Genomic DNA, 23,049 nt, shown 5'->3' with positions numbered 1-23,049 from the left:
TGTGTTTTGTCTTATTTGGATCTGACCACTGCCTGTCTACCGACTACAGCAACTAGTAAAGCCTCAGTTCTTATTTTTAATGGCGAGCGTCTGGCTGGTTCTATCACGTTACATTACCCTCAAGGGTAAACCTTCAGTGCCTTTAGTTATGGAACACAATTGTACCATATTCTATTGCAATCATTTTTTTAAACTGAACTGACTCCATACACCCGTCTTGACCCCAGGCTAATTTTATTTTTCTATTTTAAATAGTTAAATTGTTCATGAAAGGGTACAAGTATGCACCTTTCCTCTGGGCAAAGTGGATGCAGCGTGGCTTGAATACTCATTTAATGTACCAAATTGGACCTTTGGTCCACTGTCGTACCTTTGAGGCTACATTTACATTGTTTGTGCCTTGATGGACACAAATGGACCTGTACCCTCCTTTCTGACAACGCAGAAGAACTAAGAAAGCTCAAAGTCTTTGAGAGTGGACACCAGTTTCATTAGTAATTCAGTTCTGCTGCCACACATATCTCCACTGCCTGACAAGAAGTGAAGAAAAGCAGGGACTCGGAGCTTCAGTAGCTTGTTCACTCGTCAAAATGAATGAATAAAATGATTCAAGGCCTCTGTTACAATGTCTGTACTTCAAAGAACCGGGCTTAGTGATATGTCACAACAGCTAATTCAGCTGAGGTGGAGGATGAGCAAATTTCCAATTCCCACTGCAGCCTGAAAGACAGAGCATACCTGAGTCTATAGCCTGATGGCTCTGCTGCAGCGTTTGGCCTTCAGCTGTGAAGAGGTCTGGGCTTCCTATAATGGAATATGTTATGGATGCTTTATGTAACTTTAGTTACAGTTACAAATTCAGTTGAACAGATTTGAATAGAGCTGGCAGCAAGAAAAGAGGATGCATGTTCAGTTTGCACAATAAGGCCCAATCCCATTTCACCCTTTGCCCCTACCACCCTTCGGTTTTGCGCATTCACGTCTAGGGGTAGTGTGTCCTGATTTTTGTTAAGATAGAGGGGTAGGGTGAAGTGTTAGGGCTACATGGCCCTCCAAATGAAGTTTTTTCAGAGGCACAGTCCAAACAGAGTGATATGAGGAAAAACTGGCAAGATGGCTGAGCAAGAGACCAAAGAAACGCACAAATGTGAGAATTTTCTCTGTTTAAAATTATAATAACCACTGTATTGTCTTAGTTTAATGTTATTTCAATGTATTATGTTCCTTTTCTTCATAACAGGCTTTAAAAATCGCTAGTAGTAGCTGATGTCTCAGTAGCTAGCTAGCTAAATTTTCCGTTCCACCTTAAATGGAAAAATTAAATTTAAAGCTGGTGAATATCTGACTTCAGCTTCATATCACTGAAGAATTAGGGGTGGATGATAAATAAATGTTGCATCCTCCTCTTTGAAGGTATATGATTCTCTAAATGTAACTAAAGTCCAGCAGTGAGGAGCTGAACTTTACCCTCCTCTGCTGTCACTGCAGACTGGCAGGGTCGCCTACAGAGCAGCGCTGGTAGCTGTTAATGAAGTAATGCTCTTTTTATTTGAGGGTCCCATTTCACTGAGGAAGATTTCAACCACTACCCTTTGTAACTCAGTTCCAAGGGGCAAGGTGACACTCAAAAACAAGTGGTAGGGGTAAAAATAAGAAATGGGATTGGGCCTGTACTTGTGTGCCGAATCTGCATTGGCACACAGACATGTACAAAGAGCTGTTCAGAAGATGCTTGTGTGTAATCTCACTTGGGCTTTAATGGGTGCCGGAAAAACCAGAAGGCTGCAGTTCTGAGGTACCAACCACTGGGTCACAATCTGGGTAAGATTTAAGGTTTTGGCCACCTATTACGGCACAACCCATATATTTCAAAATTCTCCACAGGACACTCTGTATAACAGTGTACAGCACAGATACATCTTTACAACTGTTGCCTCTCTGTGTGTCTAGCTACTTGCTTTCCAGACCTCTACCAAGGTTAAGCTGCTTCTATTCCATGTAGCTACTCTACATACATAATATAGAACCTTGTAGTGAGGTGTTTATGCGCATATACTGACTTCTTTACTTGGCTGTTTCCGTAGATGAGGTTTTAAACAAAACGATCTATGTTGCTTCATTCTGAGACCATATTCCAAGTTGCCTAACAAATCAGAGAGAAGAAAAACAACGTTATCCACGAGTTTTGATTGGTCAGTTCCATATGTTTAACAATTTTCACTGGCTTGTTTCCATCCATTTCTACAGATACTGAAAAATAAAGAGCACTGAATTGCTTCTCACATTACACAGAAGCTGTCACATTACATATTAATGAAGCTGTCATTTTCTATTAGGACAGGGGTCGCAACCTAAATGTTAAGAAGAGACATTTTGTCCTTTCAACAAAAATCAAACCACCTTGGATGTTTTTATGTGCATTTTACCATCTTGGCTGTAAATATGTCTTAGTATGTGCTGATGTCCTAGTATAGGCTAAAAAGTATAATATAAAAAGAAGAAACGCAGACTTGCTTTGCTCTGCTTTATGCTTTAGCTCAGTTAGAGCTGCTTTTCTCGCATCTCTGGCAGGAAACTTTTCCGCAGAAATTTTTATGAGGCTGAAGTCAGTTCCTCATTCACCAGCTTCTTGTTTGAATTTTCCCGTTCCACCTTAAATGTTGCCTGAGGCACCAGAATGTAACTGCTGCACTATTTAAGGTGGAACGGGACAATTCATACAAGAAGACTTCAGCTTTGCGACTTTTTAGTGTTTGACAGTTTCTCGTTGCAGATTAAACGTATCAGGAAACCAGCTGAATGCTTATGAACACAAATGAGTCCATTTGTCTCCAAATCATCGATGTTCATCTTAAATCTTTCTTTTTGTATTTTTGTTAGCTACTAGCTAGGCAAGACTGTCTGCATTGCTATGGTGACCAGCAGTCTGCACACCAACCTTCAGGGCTAAAGGGTGAATTAGCAGTTCTACATGAACTCCAAAGTTTAACACCATTTATTGTTAAAACTGCGTCAGCAGAGTTTTATTTTTATTTTTTTTATTTACTGCGAAGACGAATTTTATTGTTATGCAAAAAATCTGCTGTGGAGCCACAACAGGGCAGTAAAAGAGCTGCATGCAACTCCAGAGCCGCATGCTGTCAATCCCTGTATTAGTGTATCATGCTAGGGTAGTTTGCTAGCACATCTTAACTAACCTCAGGTAAGAGTCAAATGGTTATATTTATGTTGTAGTCATGGCGACCCCTGAATGATTTAATTCCCCTTTAAACACATACACATATGAACATAAGCACGCTCTTATGCAAAACATTAGCAATATTTCAAATAAGCTCCAGACACATTTTCAAACACTTACCAGCATTTTTAAGAATGATTTAACATTGAAACAGCTTCTTAACCATTTTAAATGGACAGAGCCCACCCAAAGTTTTATTACACACTTCTGTAATCTAAGACTAGCTCAGCCAGTTTGCACTTTAGTCCCTGTAGTTCCTGAGATTTTAAGAGGTTAAATGCAACAGTGCAGTATTTTGGCTCCATATGGAAGCAGAGCTGTGGTGCCTACAATCCAGATGTGGGAGGTCATGTATTTGGATAATGTGAGGGAGGTGTGAAGACTGACTCTAAGTAGGTTATGCCTGTGAGCTCCTGCAGCATTGTGGGCCTGTCTTGTCTGAAACCGCCTCTAAATTATAAGATCATTACAACATCTGCTGGTGTGAGGGTATGACATTGACAGATGGCCAGGTGTGTGTACACTCTCTCACACACACTCCAGCACAGCATATAGATTACAATGAATGAGTGAGGGCAGAACGAAATGCTTTCTGGACAGCTGCCGGAATAATTTTATTCAATCTAAATTGTCTTTTTAGAATGCAACAGATTTTAGACATTTATGGATGTTATTTTTTGCACTGTGAGACAAGAAAAAGATCACCAAACAAAAGGGTGGTAAGTTCAAGTGATCATAATTATTTCTTAATACCAAATTATTACAATTATTTTTTTTTTACACTGGTATTATTCATTCACATGAAGAAGTACGCCTTTGCCACTACTTACAGAGAATGTGAACCATTTTATGTCATTAGTCACTTCACTGACATATGATCAGACTATGAGCTGTAAAGCTGAGTGGAGCGTAAATGGGAGATAGTATTTATCATTAATTATGACTTCCATTGCTTTTCGCTGTGGCAATCATTCTTACATCATGATCATTCATTCTTACTGCGCATTTAGGTTTCAGATCACACATTTAAAGTCATTTGCGCTTCATCAGTTCATCGGGCGTATCATCATCAGTTACCGCGCTGTCATCGTTATCATCTGCCTACGTAGCTGCACAAAACACAAGAGGTAGACCCAATTTTGAAGTTACAACAAAATGATCATTGTGCTGCAGGTCTGTAGAGCACATTATGAGTTTATTAGAACATTGGAATGGTGCTTATGAATAACCTACTCTTCAAAAACCACTTTTATTCTATTTTTGGTCCCACCTCTATCTTGGCTATCTCTTATCCACCTCACTGCCCTGTCAATCATGGCTTGGGACCAAACTCTGCGGCTTTGCGTCCAGATGGGATGGGTGGCAGAACAGGCTTGGCGTTGGAACCTGGGCGACCCGGGGAGGTGGTCAGTGTTGGAGAGACTCGTTCTGGGGCTGAGCGAGGGGCATCCGGGGTCAGACCTGAATCCGTGTGATCTACAGTCAAAGAATAAACAGATATGTGCAGTGAAAGCCTTGTCCTGCAACAGACATGATAAGGGACAAACAGAGAAACAGTGCTTGGCTGAAATCTCAGTCAACACATATTTGCCTTCAGTACCTGTAAATCTTGGAAAGCAAAACAAAATAACCAACTGACCGTTGGCAAAATTTTGAGCGCCAGGTTTTCATGTGTGAAAAGGAGGAGGTTTAATGCCATGGAAGCTGCCCCTCCCCTTCAGATGAGCTAATGTTAAAGACAGTCAGAGCTGGGCAATATTAGATGCTGAGGTGGACTATTCATCATGTGCACAAAGTCTTTCTGTAAACTAACTCATATGTTCCTCAGTAACTCCTTTCCAATATTTCTTAGCCCAGGGGTCGGCAAGCCGCATGCAGCTCTGCCCTGTTGTGGCTCCACAGCAGAATTAGATTTGTAAGTAAAAATAAAATAATCCTGCTTTGCTGTAAAATAAAGCTCTGCTGATCGTTCAACACAGTTTTAACAATACATGCTCTTAAATGCTGGAGTTAATGTAGAACTGCTAATTCACCATTTAACCCTGAAGGTTGGCGCACAGACTGCTGGTTACATAGCAACACAGACAACAATCTCGCCTAGCTAGTAGCTAACGAAAAGGCAAAGAGAAAGATTTAAGATGAACATCAATAATTTGGAGACATATAGACTTATTTGCATTTATTATCACTCCAGCTGGTTTCCTTTTTCTCGTTTCCCGTGGAACGGGAAAATTCAAACATGTGAATGAGAAGCAACTTCAGTCTCGTAAAAAGTCGAATGTTGAGAGAAATTTTACAAGAAACTGTTCTACTTTTGAGTAAAAATTTCCTGCCGGAGACACGAAAAAAGTGGCTATATCTGAGCTAAAGGTTAAAACAGAGCAAAGTAAGTCTGGGTTTTTTGTTTATATTATATTTTTTAGCCTATACTAGTACATTAGCACATACTGAGACATATTTACAGCCAATATGGTAAAAAGAAAATAAAATGTTGTGGCTCCCAAGGTGGTTTTATTGTTGTTGAAAGGACAAAATGGCTCTTCTTAACATTTGGGTTGCCGACCCCTGTCTTAGCCTAATAATTCTAACTAATTTACTACCAATGCCAGTCTCACTACAGGTTGGAGGTGTTTTTCCTTCTGTCTGGCAGAGGAAAGAATGTTTGGAGACAAATGTAATTGGCTGAGAGGCCTGTCAATCATAATTTTGCAAACGGTCAATGCGAAAGTCACTCTAAATGCATTATAGCTTGTATTATTGGCTTAGAACACTTCATGATAAGGGCTTGTAGAGTAATGAACATTATGTAATCAAAGACGTATGGTCCTTGCCTTTGGTCAATTCTAGGTTTTGCCCCACTGTGGAGATATCCAAGGGATCCACCTTTGGCCCTGCTCCTGCATCCAAGCCCTCAGCTGGGCTCCCCACAGACAGTGCCCCCGCTGAGCTATGCATGGACAGGCCAGAACTGGCACGAGATTCCTCTGAGCTGAGAACGTGAGAAAGAGAGAAAGAAAGGGAGAGGGTGACAGAAAGAGAGGTAAAGAGAGGTATTCATAGTATGTAGACATGTATTAATGTGATTTATCAGAAGCATGTTGGCTCGGCTCCCAACACTCCTCTTAATATAGCTGTCAGGAAAGTATTACTGACAGGAAAATATTGCGGAGAGCCTATATTAGTTCCTTCATGGATTGCAAATAAAACACATTCATCAATAAAGAATTAACTAAGTAGAATCCCCAGCCATCCATTAACAGCATGTTAGAGACGCAAGTTTCAGAACTGTTCTGTTATTACAGCGAGGGCCCTGGAGTCTGAAAGAAACCACTTCGGCTTCAGAGCTTCAGGACTAGATGCAGGATAAGTGCGTCCACAGGCATCTGGCGTTCCCCCAGCAGAGGGAGAAACAAAAAGCTAACGTTAACACAATTACAGCATGTGTGTTTTTTTTTCTTTTCATCAAATAAGCTACAAAATGAGTTAGTGACGGTACGGCGGGCTGGTTTGGCGACTCAGAAAGAGAGTCTCTCAGGACTCTTCTTAACAGGCTAAATTAGCGCACGTTTAAATATCCCGAGGCCATGCATATTTCACAGATGTAGTTGTGAGCTCCCTAGCCTATTTATGCCCCGTAAGCAGACACAGAGGAGCAACTCAAGCACCAATAGCCATAAATCTGCATTTATGTATGCTCAGACACAGCCCCCATATGGCGCACTGGTAAGCAAGCACGGCCGCTTTTGCTCAGCCCTGGAGAGGACAACTCTGACATCTGATCTACAATGAATAAAACAGGGAGAGAATGAAAAACTACAGGTGTAATTCTAAATGTGCTGCTTTATTGTGGAAAAATATTAATGAGAGAGATGTCTGGGTGAGTAATGAACATATGCATTTATGCTTAAAGGAGAATGCATGTGGCACACTGAAGGTTTGGAGGTAAACAGAATGTGTGTTGGCAGGTCAGAGATCAGAAGTTGAAGGGTCAGGCTGGGGGTGATATACCTGCTGTCCTCAGGGCGGTCAGGTAAAGGACGGCCAACGTTGGGGATCAAGGAGGAAGAGGGGCCGGGCTGGGAATGAGGGGCCAGTAACGATGGAGCTGTGTGGACAGATCTGTAACACACACATGCACACTTTTAATCCAGGTCATTTAACACTGTTCGCAGTAGGACACAAGGCTACTCATGCAAATTTAAACAAAAAGTCAGAGACCACACTTTGTAATTTAATCTTCAGTCAAAATGGCCATTAAGCGCAAACTACTAATATAAAACATAACATAGGAACCTCTGAATAAGTAAATATTTTTTTTTGTTCACGTTTATTACCCTTACAGAAAATCATATATTTTTCATGTAAAGTGTGCAAAAAACACATATTTACAAGTAATCACATACTTAGGAGCATGCTATCATCACATAATATTTATTTTATTGTAAATACACATTTTTTCCCCAAGTGATAACACATTTTTAACACACGACCTGTGCAAAACCACATCTGTTTTTTTTCACACAAGAAATTCATGACTTTTTTGTGAGGGTACAGCTTCTACTCTTTTCAGGAGACTCGCTTTCAGTTCTTCAAAGATTTCAAATCTGCAGGGATATTTTTCCACTCTTCCAAAGTTCAGTCTTCGAAGCTGGTTGATCATTTTCTGAAGTAATCAAACACATTCAGTGGTGTTGAGGTCTGGACTCTGGGGTGGTCAGTCCATTGTTCAGCTTCTTTGTTTGATGTGTCCGTCTCCTTTTCTCAGTGAGGTTCTTCTTGAACAGCTACACATCCTTTCAGACCCACAGCGCTGAGTCGTCTTCTCACAGTGGAAGGATGGACAGAAACACCTGTGGATGTTTTCAGATCTGAAGCAGCTTGATTTTCTCCTCTCTCTCAGAGATGAAAGCTTTAAGTGCTGTTTATCTGATGGGGACACTTTTGGTGGTCTACCAGGTCTTGCATGGTTGATAAAAGCCCCTGTATGGTTGTTAGGTGTTCCATTTTCTCTGTAGCTTTTAGTCATTTTTGACGTCTAGTTTTGGAAACTCTTGTTTTTTCACTTATTTTCTTTTGAATTTCCCCTTCACTGCATATGGATTAACTTATATCTGATCTCAGAAATATCCCCTGAAAAAATATATATTGTACTTAATGGCCATTGTTACTGAAAATTAACCCCTTAAATGGCCAGCCTAGGAACAACCTAGGGACAACCTAGGAATAGCTCATCCCATTTGCCTTAAAGTCACAGTAGTTACTGAACAATGAGCTTTAGTATGTAGTAAGTCTGGGATTTTAAGGGGTTAAACAAATGAAGGGTGGTCTCTGACTTTTTCACAGTACTGTCAATGCACACAAATACAGACAGATGTGTGATTCTTGAAATAGCAGAACATCCTGAAAGAAAAGCGGGGTCAGCTGGACCACAACAAGGCATAAATTATAATATATTACTCGTAATAAAAAAGAGAGAAACTGTTCTGCACTCAATAGTACCCTCTGCTGGAAGTGTTGCACATAATTTTGTCTGCCTTCTTGCCTTATAAGAGCACCACTTGTGATGATACTGAAATGACAGTATGTCATATTTAAGTTGATGTTAAATGTAAGTTAGTTGTGAGTGTTTAAACTACTACTGTACTACATTTACCTTTTAAAAAGCTGTGTATACGCCCCAGGACTCTTGCCCATCAGGGCTTCTCGAACCATCTGCTGTTTCCTGTGGATAGAGGCCAGTTCCTATAGTTCCATAACAGGAGAGAGAGTCAAGACTTGAATGAATAATTCAGATGAATTTAATCCTTAATGTAATCTCTACAAAGCATCTTCAGTAAAGCACATCTCTAAGTAGCACTCATTCATTTATTTTGTTCACTTTGTGACATAAAAACATCAATGATGACAATGAAAGTGATGGTGAAAGAGTGTCTGGCAGACATGCGCTATGGGTTCAAATACCAACAGTGGTCTATCTCACTCACTGCTGAGGTTTTCTGCGGAGTCAGCCCGGCCTGGACTTTGTTCCAGTAATTTCTGCTGTAGGAGTCTGTGCTGCTGACCTCCACCTTCTCGGCAGCCGGAGGCTCTCCAGTCACATCTAAAACAGAGAGATACATGCAATATCCACATACACAGGCAAGCAGATGCAGGTGACCTTTCCCTACTCAATCACCAACTGTGAAAAGTCACAGAAGTGAGTGAGCAGATGTGCTGCTTCTCTGTGATACTATCTGATGCAGGAAACACAGTACAAATTAAGGGGTTTGCTCAAAAACATTACACTTTCATGAATTTCCTTTCTTTGAGTATGCTATAAGCTGTTGGGAGTGGATTTTACACATGAAAGAAATTTCAATGCTATGCGGTTTCTGACAGTGTTATGCAGCAGCCTGTCTTCTCAGTGGAATAAAACGCAGCGAGCATATCACTCCCAGCCTCTCTTCAGCATATTTTAGGAATGATTTTAAAATAATGGTTCTCACTTGTCAGGCATTGCATGATGAGGCCCCTAAAATACGTTCCTGAGCTGCTGTCCTCATACAATAATGTGGAGATGCACAGATGATCTAGTCAGATCCTTCTGCTTGTTCCAAATACAAAGTAAAATAAAAAAGATAGGGTATTGCTTGTGCACGTTCCTAAATTCTGGGACGCTGCTCCTCTGGACATTAGACTGTTGGGTTCTGTGCATTTTCAATAAGTGTCTATGTTTATACTCTTGCCTTTGATGGCTTTTAATATTTGAGGTTACACTTTTTAATTACTTAATTTTGAGTATATATCGCTGTTGTCGGATCAAAACCTCGTGTCTCCAAAATGGTAACTTTACAGGAGAAGGAAAAACATACTTTACTTTTAATGTAAGTCAATGGAACCAGACATTTTTCCAAGCCATTTTGGATCATTTCTTTTGGTCCATTTATCATGGAATTTACAAACAATGTAAAGGACAACAGGCATTTTCAAATTATGTCAAAAACTGAAAAAATCAATCTGACAGCAGCAAAATATTTGTATTGTTTTAACTTTTTTATTTTGCCTTGATATTTTGTTTTATGTGCATGTTTTTGACATAATTTTTGTATTACTACTTTTATTTTAATAATTGTTTTATTACATTGTAAAATTGAAATGTGAATTTATTTTTGTGCTAGCTGTAATTCTTTTCAGACATCCTGAACTGTTACCAATGCATTTACAGCATTTTGAAATGAAACTCTTCATATATAAAATAAAGAACTGACCTTGAGCTGAGGCTTACCTGGGTGGGTATTGTCAGATGTAGCTCTGGTATGCTCTCCTCCTCCTGCCCCCTGCTCCTCCAGGCCCAGGTACTCTTTCACCAGCTGCCTCAGAGCTCTGTAAGCCTCCTCACGGTTGTCTATTAGTAAAATAACTTATTATGTTAGTCCCTAATATCCTAAGATAAAGTCACGAGAAGAGACATGAGCCATTCCATTATTATATAATCAAGCCAAGAAATGATGTCCAGAGTGACTTTTTAAAACTTTTCATTTAAATTTTTTAATTATAAAAGTTTTTTTTAAAAAAACGTCGATCTTTCCATCATTCTAAAAATAACTAAAAATAAAAATTACTTAGTACTAGAGGGTTGCGAATCAATCAAAAACAACCAAATTATCATAATAAACCTCCAGAATTGTGGAATTTAAAGACACAACTATACATTCAGAGAAATAAAAGAGTAAACATATGTGCTCAGCTATGCGAAAGTCAAAGACAAACTTTCATGTATTTAATTTCCAGTCAAAATGGTCAAAAATGTCAAATAAGTACAATTTATAAATTTTATGGGAGATATTTCTGAAGAGTTTGCATAATCCATTTGCATAAGAAAGAAGAAAGGCAAAGGAAAATAAGTGAAAAAAAAACAGTTTCCAAAACAGGAGCTCAAAAAATGTCTAAAAGCTACAGAGAAAATGGGGCTCCCAAAAACCATGCAAGGCCTGTTAGACACCAAAACTGTCCTAATAAGATAAACAGCACTTAAAGCTTTCATCTTTGAGAGAGAGGAGAAAATCAAGCTGCTTCAGATCTGAAAACATCCACAGGTGTTTCTGTCCATCCTTCCACTGTGAGAAGACGACTCAGCGCTGTGGGTCTGAAAGGATGTGTAGCTGTCAAGAAGAACCTCACTGAGAAAAGGAGACGGACACATCAAACAAAGAAGCTGAACAATGGACTGACCACCCCAGAGTCCAGACCTCAACACCACTGAATGTGTTTGATTACTTCAGAAAATCATCAACCAGCTTCTAAGACTGAACTTTGGAGGTGTGGAAAAATATCCCTGGATATTTCTTGAAACAACTGAAAGTGAGTCTCCTGAAAAGAATGGAAGCTGTAGGTAAAGAGTAGATGCAAAAAAACAGATATTATATTTAGTTTTATATTTAGCTTTTTACTCATGCTGAAAAATGAATAACCTGTACTTAACGGTTGTTTTGACTGGAAATTAAATAAATGAAAGGTGGTCTCTGACCTCTGTACAATTCACTTGATCAAGGTTCGTACCACTGGGAATCACACTGTCGAAGAAGCCAGGCCGCTCTTTGTTGATTCTGACATAGAGGTCGATTCGTGACACTGCTGTGTTTATCTGGCTGTTACTGTAGAGGCCTCTGGCCTTCATGCGTGAAATATACTCTTCAGTGCTGGTAGGGATCAGCAGGACGTATCTGGGCTCAAAATATGAGTTTTTCAGACTAAATACGCCCTGTGGACAAAAAACAGACAGCGAAAATTCACATATACACACATTAGGCAGGTAAAAAGTTGGGTGAAGAAGTCACATAAAATAGTCCTAATCCTCTTTTCCATGGTTTGTTGAAGCTTATTTGACACTTTATTGTGAGAAAACATTGTTCTTAAATGTACATCAGTCAGAAAGCAAGACTGGTCACAGAATAAATCAACCTATTTAGTTCAGTATTTCTTTCACTGGTCTTTTTGTTGCAGTGCAGACTTTACTAAAGCCAGGCAGACACTGCGATATTAGAAATCTTGTTCTTGACAACTCACACTGTACATTTGAATAGTCCATCATGTGCAGCCAAAGTCTGCGATTTATATACTCACACTGTATGAAAACACTCGGTCTGATTGACATGACATGACATTGGTGCTCACATGTGAAACGTAGCCACTACAGTCAGCTACGTCTACAGACAGTTTCCAATTAAGCTGTTTCATTCAAAACAGCACACTGCCCCTCAGAGTCCCAAACCAAAACACTGGCTGAATCTCAAATGGCTCCCCGCTCCCTACATAGTGCACCACATATTAAAATAGTCGTTCCTGCACCCATAAAGTGCATCACATGTCTAATAAACAGCTTTCTGGGATTCAGCCATGTGTGCACAGTTCCATACTGGACAAACAGTGCACTATTTTGGTGTAGAAGCCAGAACCTAGTGCACTACATAGGAAGGAGGGGGGCGTTTGAAATACAGCCATTGAGAAACAGCTACAACAGATTTGCTAACTTGTGTGATGTGCACTGAAGCTAAAGAACAGGAGGTCTACAGACAGAAGACCAAAAAAAAATCACCGTATTTAAATATACATCAAGTTCAAGTTTCAAGTTTATTTGTCATTTGCACAACATGTCAGGACATTCATGCATTGAAATGCTTGTGGTGAGGCTCAGGTAATCACGTAAACAAAGTAAAAATAAAAATACAAAGAAAATACTGAAACTGAAATATATTAAATATACACAGAATATACAGAAAATATACAGACAGGAGGGACCTATGTAAGAAAATGTACAATGTACATTTGTTCCGACATGTCAGAAATCCATCCGATCGTCCGGCTGCTCAATTGGAGCTCGCTTGGTCAGTTAGTCGGACATTGTTTCTCCTCCCACACTGCATGGCAAACGATAGCCGATGAAGCTGAAATTCAGCCTGACCATGAAATGCAGTCGGCTTGGACCAAATTGGGTTTAAAAACGGGCTAAAATCGGCCAGTGTATGTCTGGCTTAACGATGGGAATGTCAAATTTATCCTCGTATTTTTATACAAAAAAAAACATTCTGTTGTTGCAGTACTCAGAACTGCTGTCCACATTGTTGGGCTTTAAAAAAGATGTTTTAACATTTGCTTTATACTGTACCTCCAGTTCCATATGAACACAGCAAGCAAGGCCCTCTCGAGCTGCACCTTCTATGGCCTTCCGAGACAGACCATACCAGTGGCCTCCATACTGCATCGTCTGGACAAAGCTACCCTAAGAGACAGAGAGAGAGTGAGACTCAAAGACAGATCACGCTGCACTCTAAGTATGGAACTTGCTTGTCACGGAGCATCGCCGGAGAAAGTTATAGGTCACATTCATCTCCTAAATGGACCTTGTCTTAGATGTTCCTGCCGTTTAGCGCTCCCAGGCGCAATGCAAACCTTCAAGCATTTGACTGGTAGCTCTTCACACAACTTCACACAGCTGACTCCTGACCTAGTGTCCACCAGCACCTGGGTCTATTTAACCTGTGCAGTGCCATTTATCAAACACTGTGACCCTGAAGCCTTTTCACTGTCTATGACAGAAAACAGCCATGCTCTGAGAAACTTACACCATAAAGATGGCTCTATGACTGTCTCTGATAGAGACAGGATTAAAATATATTAGTATTTTATACATAAACCAAGACAAAAAGGTAGTGATGGCTGAATACACTGTCCTAAATGTATTCAGTGTCATAGTCTGTTACAATACATACAAATAACACATAACATTCACATTACATTTAGAGTACATCTTGATAAAGGACATGGGGAAGAAACTGCTGTTGTAATATTGAATTAATTCACACTTTTCCACACTGTTATTGGTCAGTAATTTTCTTCACGTAATTTTTCTGTTAACCCCTTACCAAGCCATGAGCTCACTGACAGGCCCAAAGTTTTATTACATACTTCTATAACCTAAGAGAAGCTCATTAGTTTGCACTGAAGTCCCTGTAGTTAATGAATAGTAAGCCTTAGTATGTAATAAGCCTGGAATGTTAAGGGGTTAACCTCTTAAAATCCCAGGCTTATTACACACCAAAGCTTATTATTTAGTAACTACAGGGACTTCGGTGCAAACTAATGAGCTTTTCTTAGGTCACTGAAGTGTGAAGGGCTAATATGTTTCATGAAAACGTTACATCTCATTTAAGTTCCAGAATTCTCTTTTTTTATTGTGTATTAATGAACCAGGCGACTCTCATAAAAGCTACATAGACATGTTGTTTGTGTTTTTATAAGCTGTCAGAAGTGAAGCATTGTAAACATAAGTCTGCATTCACATTTCCAGGCTGAAGTGGCACAAATCCATTTTTTTGCCTTGATGTCACACAGATCTGATGTTTTCAGAGCAAATCTGTTCTTTGCAAATCAGATCTGTGCCACTTTCATTTGTGGTCCTAGATCGGATGACCATGTGACCTTAATGAGGACAGTCAGATCAGAATTCAGGTTTTTTTTACTGCGTATGCACCATCACTCAGTGTTAACGTGGCAGCAGCACCTAACCTGAAGCTGGTGCCAGCAAAAGACCCTTTTTTGCCTTTGTCTTGCTCTAATAATGAGCACCTGAGAGCTAATCAGAGCAAATTATCTTTGTGACGAAGGCTTGCTCTGCTGGTTAGTTTGTTGTGGTTCATTCACGTGACGTTATTGATTAGGACGTGTGCATGTGGGTCATTTCAGGCCACAGGTTAATTAACATTAATAACAGATTTGAGTCACTTACCTAGATAAATTTAAACCATTGAGTTAGAAAGATTATCTGAGCAAAAAAACGCAAAATGAGGGTTGTAATGTTATCATAGCCTAAATGTGTTTTGCGTATGATATTGTCCCACTTTTTCTAAACTAAAATAAATTATGAAATATTTTCTCTAAATAATTTGTCATATTATAATACAAAATGGTGAATGTGAATATCAAGTGGGTAACTGCGCGATTTTCACTTATTGACATGTAACATTATGGCATGAAACACAAGCAAGAATATGTGAGCTGTGCGGAGTGAGAGCAGAACAAGGAGTGGAGCGTCATGATTTTACTCAAATTTTGCTCCATCCTGAGCCAGTCCTTGTTTTTTATTCTGACTTTCTCTGCATAACATGAGTGATGCGGCAGTGAGGTTGATACTGCATGTACAGCGTTTGCACTACTGTGCTCAAAACAGCAGATCTAAACTGGAAATTCCCACCAATCGCAAACAAACTTCAACAGATATTACTCACAAAGTGTTGTCTATTTTGCTAAACAAATGATATAGAAAATCATGTTAAAAGCATTGGCATTTGTTTACTCTTGACAGTTTTCTGGCACCTACCAGAAAAAGCCTGTATCGCACAGAATGTTTACCTAGTTTTTACTTAATAATACATTAATAACATTTTGGCTTTGCTGATTTAAGGTCATTTGCTACATTCTGTCATCGCAGTCCTTAACAAGCTATCTATGGTTGAAACTCACAGTGCGACACTGATAAAATAAGACTTGTAATGTGAACGTAGCCTAAATGTGCTTAATTGTATTGAGTACAAACATACTGTTCCATTTCTAAATGAAAACATATTATTAAATATTTTCTACAATTTATCATATCCTCATAAAACACTTTATTGATAAAAATTGAGAGTTTGAATATGAAGTGGGTAGCTATGCAACTTTCACTTGATGATGTGTAAAATCATGGCACGAAACATGCATAAGTCCAGTACAACACCGATGCTAAGCTTATCACCTGCAAACATGTTAACTGCTGGAGAAACTGTTCAGTACGATTATCCCATAAAGGAGTTTTGTAAGCTGAGAATAATAACTTACTCATCACATTGATTTATCAGTCAACTCAGGCTTTAGCAGGAACTATTGCAAATTCGATGACTAGCCAAATATTTGAAATTTCAGGTGTGTATATATATACTTTGCTGATTGGGGTTAATTTGCTGAATTCTGGCTGGCTGCAAGTGCTACTGCTGGATCTGGGTGCACATCTGTGGGTGTGAGATATGGGGCCAGGCTGGTTCATAATCCTCACCTGAAACTCCTCCTTTGATGCTTGCAGCATACGCTTATAATCACACTTCAAAGGGCTTCCGCTCTAAATCAAACCACGACCTCTATTTATCAAACCCATTGGACTTACAAAACTGCCCTGAAAAAGAGGAATGGGAGCCTCTAACAGCAAAGCTTAAAAGCACCGGAGAGCTGTAGTAACAGATCATGAGAAACATTCTTTCCTCCCATTTCAAATATTTGGCCAGTCATCGAATTTGCAGTACATTTGTAAACTATTACCAAGCAAGTTCAGAGCAGGCATGACTCCTTAAAACTACAAGATTACATGAGAACATTAAAGTAAAATAAAGAGCAATAGAACGATGTTGTTATCTGTTCTTTCAGCTGCACCCACAAGAATGCCAGGTAAAAACAGCAGTTAAGAACACTTTTGGACATGCTTTAGTGCTTATTCTACTACTTCTTAATTGTTTAAGGACTGTGTTAGTGTGTTATGAGATCCCCTGGGACATTATGCTGCCTAGAACACATTAAAGATCACTGGTACTAAAAGATGAAATATGAGTGTGCATTAGCCCTTTGAACCATGGGCTCTGCATCCTTTCAGCACCGTGGCCCTGGTTATGTAACTGACAATCATCAAGATCATTATGCTGAAACAGGTCGCTCACTATCAGTCAACACCAGTACAGTCACGGTACCAAACAAAATTACAAAAGCACAGTTAAAAATAATGAAATACTATTTACATCAGAGCCGCTAGCACATATTTGCTCACTGTAAGGCTGAACAAGAACATGAATATATATATATATATATATATATATATATATATATATATATATATATATATATATATATATATATGTACACACACACACATTTTTGTTGTTTTTCAGTTTTTGACATAATTTAAACAATAATTTGTTGCCTTTTACATTGTGTGTAAATTTCATGATGAATGAACCAAAAGAAAAGCCCCAAATTTACTTGGAAAAGTTTCTGGTTCCATTAACTTACATAAAAGTAAAGTATTGTTTTTCCTTCTTCTGTAAACGTATCATTTTGGAGATACAAAGTTTTTGTTCCGATATTCCGACAGCAGTGATATATATATATATATATACTGCTGTTACCAGTCCCTTTTTTCAATCTGACTTCCTCTGTGTGACATGAGTCAAGTGGCAGTGTGACTGCTACAGCTCGCACACGACAGCCATTTATACACAGTGTTTGTGCTGCTGAACTGTTCAGGAAACGTATACAGGAAATTCCCACCGATCGCAACAAAGTTCTACAGATATTACTCACAACTAGTCTCATGTTGTCTGTTTTGCTGTGCAAATGATAATCATGTTAAACGCATGTGCATTTGTTCACTCTGCAGTTTTCTGGCTTGTGATTGGGCCATCATTTCAAGCCTTCCACTAACAAAAAAAGCCTGTGAAGCACAGAAGGTTTAATTACTTTTTCATTTAGTAACAAATTAATATAACTTTGGTGCTGCTCATTTGAGGTCATCTGATTCGTCCTCTCATCGCAGTCCTTAACGAAGTGTTATACTTATATCGCAACAATGATAAAAATGCGATTAGTTAGATGTTTTACATTCTGACGTCAATATTATCACAGTAGTTATAGAAAAAAATCCAGTGATTTATTATCACTTTCGCAACATATACATAAAAAGACAGTCTTTTCTTGTACCTAGTAATCTGGATAATGCTTGTACTTGGAGATGTAGGCCTATCCTCTGCACTGTGGGGTCAAAGGTTTAAAAGAACACACTCCACCCAGGACCAACTCTAATGTATTTACAACTGGAAAGCTGGTTTATAATTTACAGTGCATACTATTGTACTGTAATTCTACTGTTAGGAGCACTATTTTGGGAATTCATTGTTTTTTCAACTTATTATACACCTTCAACTGACTATGGTCATAAACCACAGTCGTAATTCTGTTTGCTTATTGATAGGTTGACCAACTAGTATATAGATATAATACAGTAATTCAGTAATAATAATAATACAGTAATACTGAGACACACCATTCGAATCATGTTCTGAAATTCCTCATCCAGCACAAAGTGGTAGTCAGAGCCATCTTCCTCCCCAAAATAAGGCCCTCTGGTGGTGTGGCAAGCACTAAAAAATAAATAAATATGAAAGAACAGACACGTAAATGCAGACTTCCATTCACACGAGGCTTTCTACTAGGGCTGAAAGATTAATCGTTTTTATACCGAAATCGCAATTTAAAAGAGAACAATTTTCAAATCGCAAGAGCAGCAATTTTAACTATATCTACATTATGAACAAGTTTTAAGTGGGAAGGTTTAACCTACAAGTGAACTGCTTGTAGATGAGTTAGACCAATCAGAAGCAACCAAATGCCCAAGTGCTGTGACATCACAACCACAATAAGCCAAAAAAAAGGGGATGTGTTGGTGGTGGTCTTGGTCAAATAAAAGCATGGACATCAATTTACTTTAAAAAATCACAATTTAAATTGCAATCGCAATACTGGTCAGAAAAATTGCAATTAGATATTTCACCCAAATCGTTCAGCCCTACTTTCTACGTTCAACAAGTAAGAGTTACGTCATCCAGTCTCTGGGGTATAGGAACGCGTGGAGATTTCCATTACAATCTATAATGAGCTGAGGGAAATGCCATCTGCAGCAGACGAGAGGTGTAACTCTCTACTGCAAGTTATAACACTGTATATTTGCGTGCATCCTTGACAGCCATGTTTTTGTAGTACTTCAACACGTTTTTCATTTCAGTCTGACAATCATGAATATGCAGACATAAAGTATTCAAAGACAAGCACTCACCCATAAGCAAAATAATCACTGAATTCCTGGCACAGCTTATGGGCCAGCTCCCTCTTTCCACATGCCTGTGGCCCTGTGAGGATGAGCATGGGGTATGGAGCATCCAGACTGGGCAGGGTGCTGGATATTAAACAGATGGAAAACTGAACATTTAATTCAATTTGGGTATAAGGTCTAAAAAGACAACCTTAATTCATCTGTCCCATATTCATAGACTAGGCTTGGTTAATGCTTAACGGCATAGTGTAAACAAAATAATATGCACTGTACAAAAATAGACAGCAAAAAGTTCGAAACTATCAATTTTTTTGGTAACACTTTCTATGAATGTCACGTTTGTAAGCATCTATAAACACATTTATAACATGTTATAATGCATTCATATGGCATTATAAACGTGATTATAAACATTTATGAAAATGAATTACACTTTATAGCCATGTTTATTATACATTATGAATTGTTAATATAATGTATTATAAATAGCGTTAATAACATGTTATAATGTCAGTGCCAAAGAAGTCAGTCCCAGCTTGGAGGGCGTAAAGTAAAGACAAATACCAAGCTAACGGTGGTGTACATTACCTTTCCCACATTGGGTAAAACACTGATGGCAGCTCTAGTTTAAACTCTGACATTTGAAGCCTGTAATGTGCTTTATTGTGAATGTTTTAGTGTTTCAGTAAATCCTTCAGTAAATACTTCAACTTGAAGCCTCACTCTTAACACTGGAGGAGGCTTTAGTACAGTACGCTTCACTTTACTTAGAGCGGACAAATACAACTTATGAGCTCTTATAATTTGTTATGATCAGTACTTATAATGTATTATATTAACAATTCATAATGCATAATAAGCATGGCTATAACACGTAATGCATTTTTATAAATATTTATAGCTATGTTTATAATGCCTTATAAATGCATTATGAATGTGTTTATAGATGCTTACAAAGGTGACATTCATAGAAAGTGTTACCATTTTTTTTTATGATTCAACAGTTTAAATAATTTTACATAAAATTAAGTTTTTTAATGCACGTGTAGGTGTAGCGAAACAATGTCTTTAACTGACATATTAAAAAATAACAAAACAAAACATTATTTATATAATATGCCTAAATTACAATTACAGTTAATATCACAATAGCTGGGGGATACTGCCCTTTTGGTTGAAATGCAATAGCCGCCCTAGAAGCAAATAAACAACCACGAAAATTAGAAAGCTTTAGGGCAAAAAGTAATGACTGGCCTATAAAACTAATTCAGCCATTCATACCTGTCAAAGATGACCTGTGGCTGCATGTGCTGGTACACCACGTGAGTCATGTGATCTCGGGCCGCCACCACTTCAAGGGGTGGATCGAATTTGTTTACAGCAGAAACCTGAAAACAACATGCCACAGACGCACCAAAATCTATGATTCACATGAATAATATGCAAACACAATCGTTCACACTCATCCCTATATCATAATTATTATTATTTATTATTATTAACACCATTATTACGCATAATATCAGTAAAATGGAGGTATTTTTAAATAAACTAAAAAAGCAAATGGACCAGTATAAACGGTCATGTCATTAACTAAAAGCACAAATTATGAATTTATAGAACAGATTTCAGACTAAAACGATTTACCTTTTCCTCAGCAGTCACAGCCTGTTCATCCAAATCAGTAAGGCGATGAAGAAGGAAGATCACTGCTAGTCTGTAGTCAGGCTGTTCCTGTGGTAGAGAGTGAGTTTTTCATTGAAAAGAAGAATTTCGCAGACATGCAGTACCGTGCAGAAGTCTTAGGCACCCAAGCAAATTGTTTAAAATCATTTATCTGGACCGCTGGTGTGTTTTTGCCCCTAAAAACTATATAAGAGCAGAATAAATACAAACATTAGTGCAGTATAAAGAAACAAGAACTTCTTGTTTTCAAAAAAGTAGTAGATATTTCCTGAGCTGGTTGGAGGGACACAGGTTTCTCTTCAATATCCCCAGTCATCTCTCGGATTTGGAAGTCCATCATGAGCACACCTGATTACCTTTACCCTTTAAATGGTCAACGTTCGTCAGCAGGCCTAAAGTTTTATTACACACTTCTATAGCCTAATAATAGCTCAACCAGTCTGCATCGAAGCCCCTGTAGTTACTGAATAATAAGCCTTAGTATGTAATAAACCTGGGATTTTAAGGGATTAATGAAGGACTGAATAGCCAATCCAGATATTGGATGATAATTAATATTGGGGTTCCTCAAGGAGAGGTTTGGAAATAGTTACACAAAGACATAAACATACATAAAAATATTGCCTACTGTGTTAATGTTATTAATGGTTTCTCTAACTATTCTTATATATTCTAATATTAAGTGTTTTCTGAACAAATAAATGCTTAGTGCCCAGATGAACAGATTTTTAAATACAATTTTGTCAGGTGCCAAAAACTTTAGCAAAATTTTGCACAATGTACAATACAAAAAAGTCAAGCACATTTTTCTAAATGTGAAGTACACTGTTTACTAAGTTCATAAAACAGTTTACTGTTATTGATCTCTTTTTGTACTGAAAAGCCTTACTGCTTCATTCAGAAAGGACTGTTGTAGGCTCTTGGTTTTGGTAGTGATGAGACTGTAAAGGCATGCGTTTGTTAAGTATGGTGTCTAAGGTGGAATCACAGTGTTGTTTTAGACCTAAATTACACATCCACTGTCTGATGTAACCAGTTTACATACAGATATTCAGATATTACCTGCACTGGGTTTCTCTTGAGATTTAGCTCTCTCAGCAGCGGAAGATCATGCACATAAGTGGCCTCCTTGATCTCCCTAATCTAAGCAACAGAAGCAGAAGCAAAACATGAGGCAGAAGCAAAAATGGCCATAGTTCCATAACATCAACAAGAAATGTCTGTTTATAGTAATACAGCCTCACCAGATTACTCTCAAGATTGATGCTTCCAAGAAAATGGAGGTTCTGAAGACCAGAGAGATTTTGGATTCTGTTAGAGGACAAGTCCAGAACCTGCAGGGTCCGGAGGGTATGCAAATTCTCAATCTTCTTTATCAGGTTCCCCCTCTGCACACAGAAATGACCACCTAAAATCAAGAACTGGCATAAAACTATCATAGTTTTGTAACAATAACAATATTTATCATCACAATGTCCCTGTCAGAACAAAACCTTCTATCTGTTCACACAGGGTCAAAATTTCCTGCTGAAAAACGGTTCCAAATGACTTAAATTCTTGCTACATTGACTTACATTCAAAATTAAGAACAATTTTTGTATATGTCCCTTATTCTGTATATGTATTTTGGAGACGCAGGTTTTTTTTTGATAACACAACGATATGCATCAGTTGTGTTTTTCATCAAGTAATGACTAACAAGGATAAGCCCTACTGTACCTAATACAGGTATGATGGTGCAGCTCAACATTGCCCAAGTCTGAGCACCATGTAGGCCATATTATACAGCCGTCTGCAAAAGTGTGGGTGCTGCTGCAAATGACAAGTTCATTTTGCAAGCGAAAGTAAGTTTGCACCTCCTCTACACTACACAATTACTGTTTATTTGCTGAATTTAACACACTGGGGAAAAAAAAAACATAAAATGTGGCCTGGGCAAAAGTTATGACGCATTTTATGTTTTATTGTCTTTTTCCAAATATGTTGAACTCAAATAAACACAAATTGTGTGAATAAATAGAAACTTGCAGAAATATGCCATATCTAAGTTTGTTCCCTTAATAGAATGCAATAACTTATTTTCAGTTAAGAAAATCAACAAACCATTGCATACAGCTGTAACACAGCGTGATTTAAAAAGATGCATCCAATTTCAAAATGATTTATTTCACTTGTAAATCATTACAGATCAATGCAGTAAATTGTAAATGGTTTAAATGAGCATAATATTTATTATGTAATT

The 23,049-nt window shown here is 38.3% G+C and overlaps 1 protein-coding gene across 1 annotated transcript in view; it reads right to left on the bottom strand.

Moving 5' to 3' along the window:
* Positions 1–4,028: 4,028 nt before the first annotated feature.
* Positions 4,029–23,049, bottom strand: part of lrguk (leucine-rich repeats and guanylate kinase domain containing) — a 32,795-nt gene continuing 13,774 nt past the window's right edge. The window contains exons 7-20 of the mRNA XM_036575566.1: positions 22,052–22,195; positions 21,870–21,950; positions 20,769–20,855; positions 20,403–20,509; positions 19,125–19,244; positions 18,336–18,432; positions 13,383–13,496; positions 11,777–11,978; positions 10,503–10,622; positions 9,223–9,338; positions 8,892–8,980; positions 7,247–7,357; positions 6,070–6,227; positions 4,029–4,714 (exon numbers count right to left, since the gene is read on the bottom strand). Coding sequence (XP_036431459.1) covers positions 4,551–4,714; positions 6,070–6,227; positions 7,247–7,357; positions 8,892–8,980; positions 9,223–9,338; positions 10,503–10,622; positions 11,777–11,978; positions 13,383–13,496; positions 18,336–18,432; positions 19,125–19,244; positions 20,403–20,509; positions 20,769–20,855; positions 21,870–21,950; positions 22,052–22,195 — 1,710 coding nt within the window. The 3' untranslated portion in view covers positions 4,029–4,550. The remainder of the gene's footprint in view (positions 4,715–6,069; positions 6,228–7,246; positions 7,358–8,891; positions 8,981–9,222; positions 9,339–10,502; positions 10,623–11,776; positions 11,979–13,382; positions 13,497–18,335; positions 18,433–19,124; positions 19,245–20,402; positions 20,510–20,768; positions 20,856–21,869; positions 21,951–22,051; positions 22,196–23,049) is intronic.

Source organism: Colossoma macropomum, unplaced genomic scaffold (genome assembly GCF_904425465.1).
Source record: "Colossoma macropomum unplaced genomic scaffold, Colossoma_macropomum, whole genome shotgun sequence".
Classification (NCBI taxonomy): Eukaryota; Metazoa; Chordata; class Actinopteri; order Characiformes; family Serrasalmidae; genus Colossoma; species Colossoma macropomum.
The sequence above is the reverse complement of the archived record's forward strand: the minus strand, read 5'-3'. Positions and strand labels throughout refer to the sequence as shown.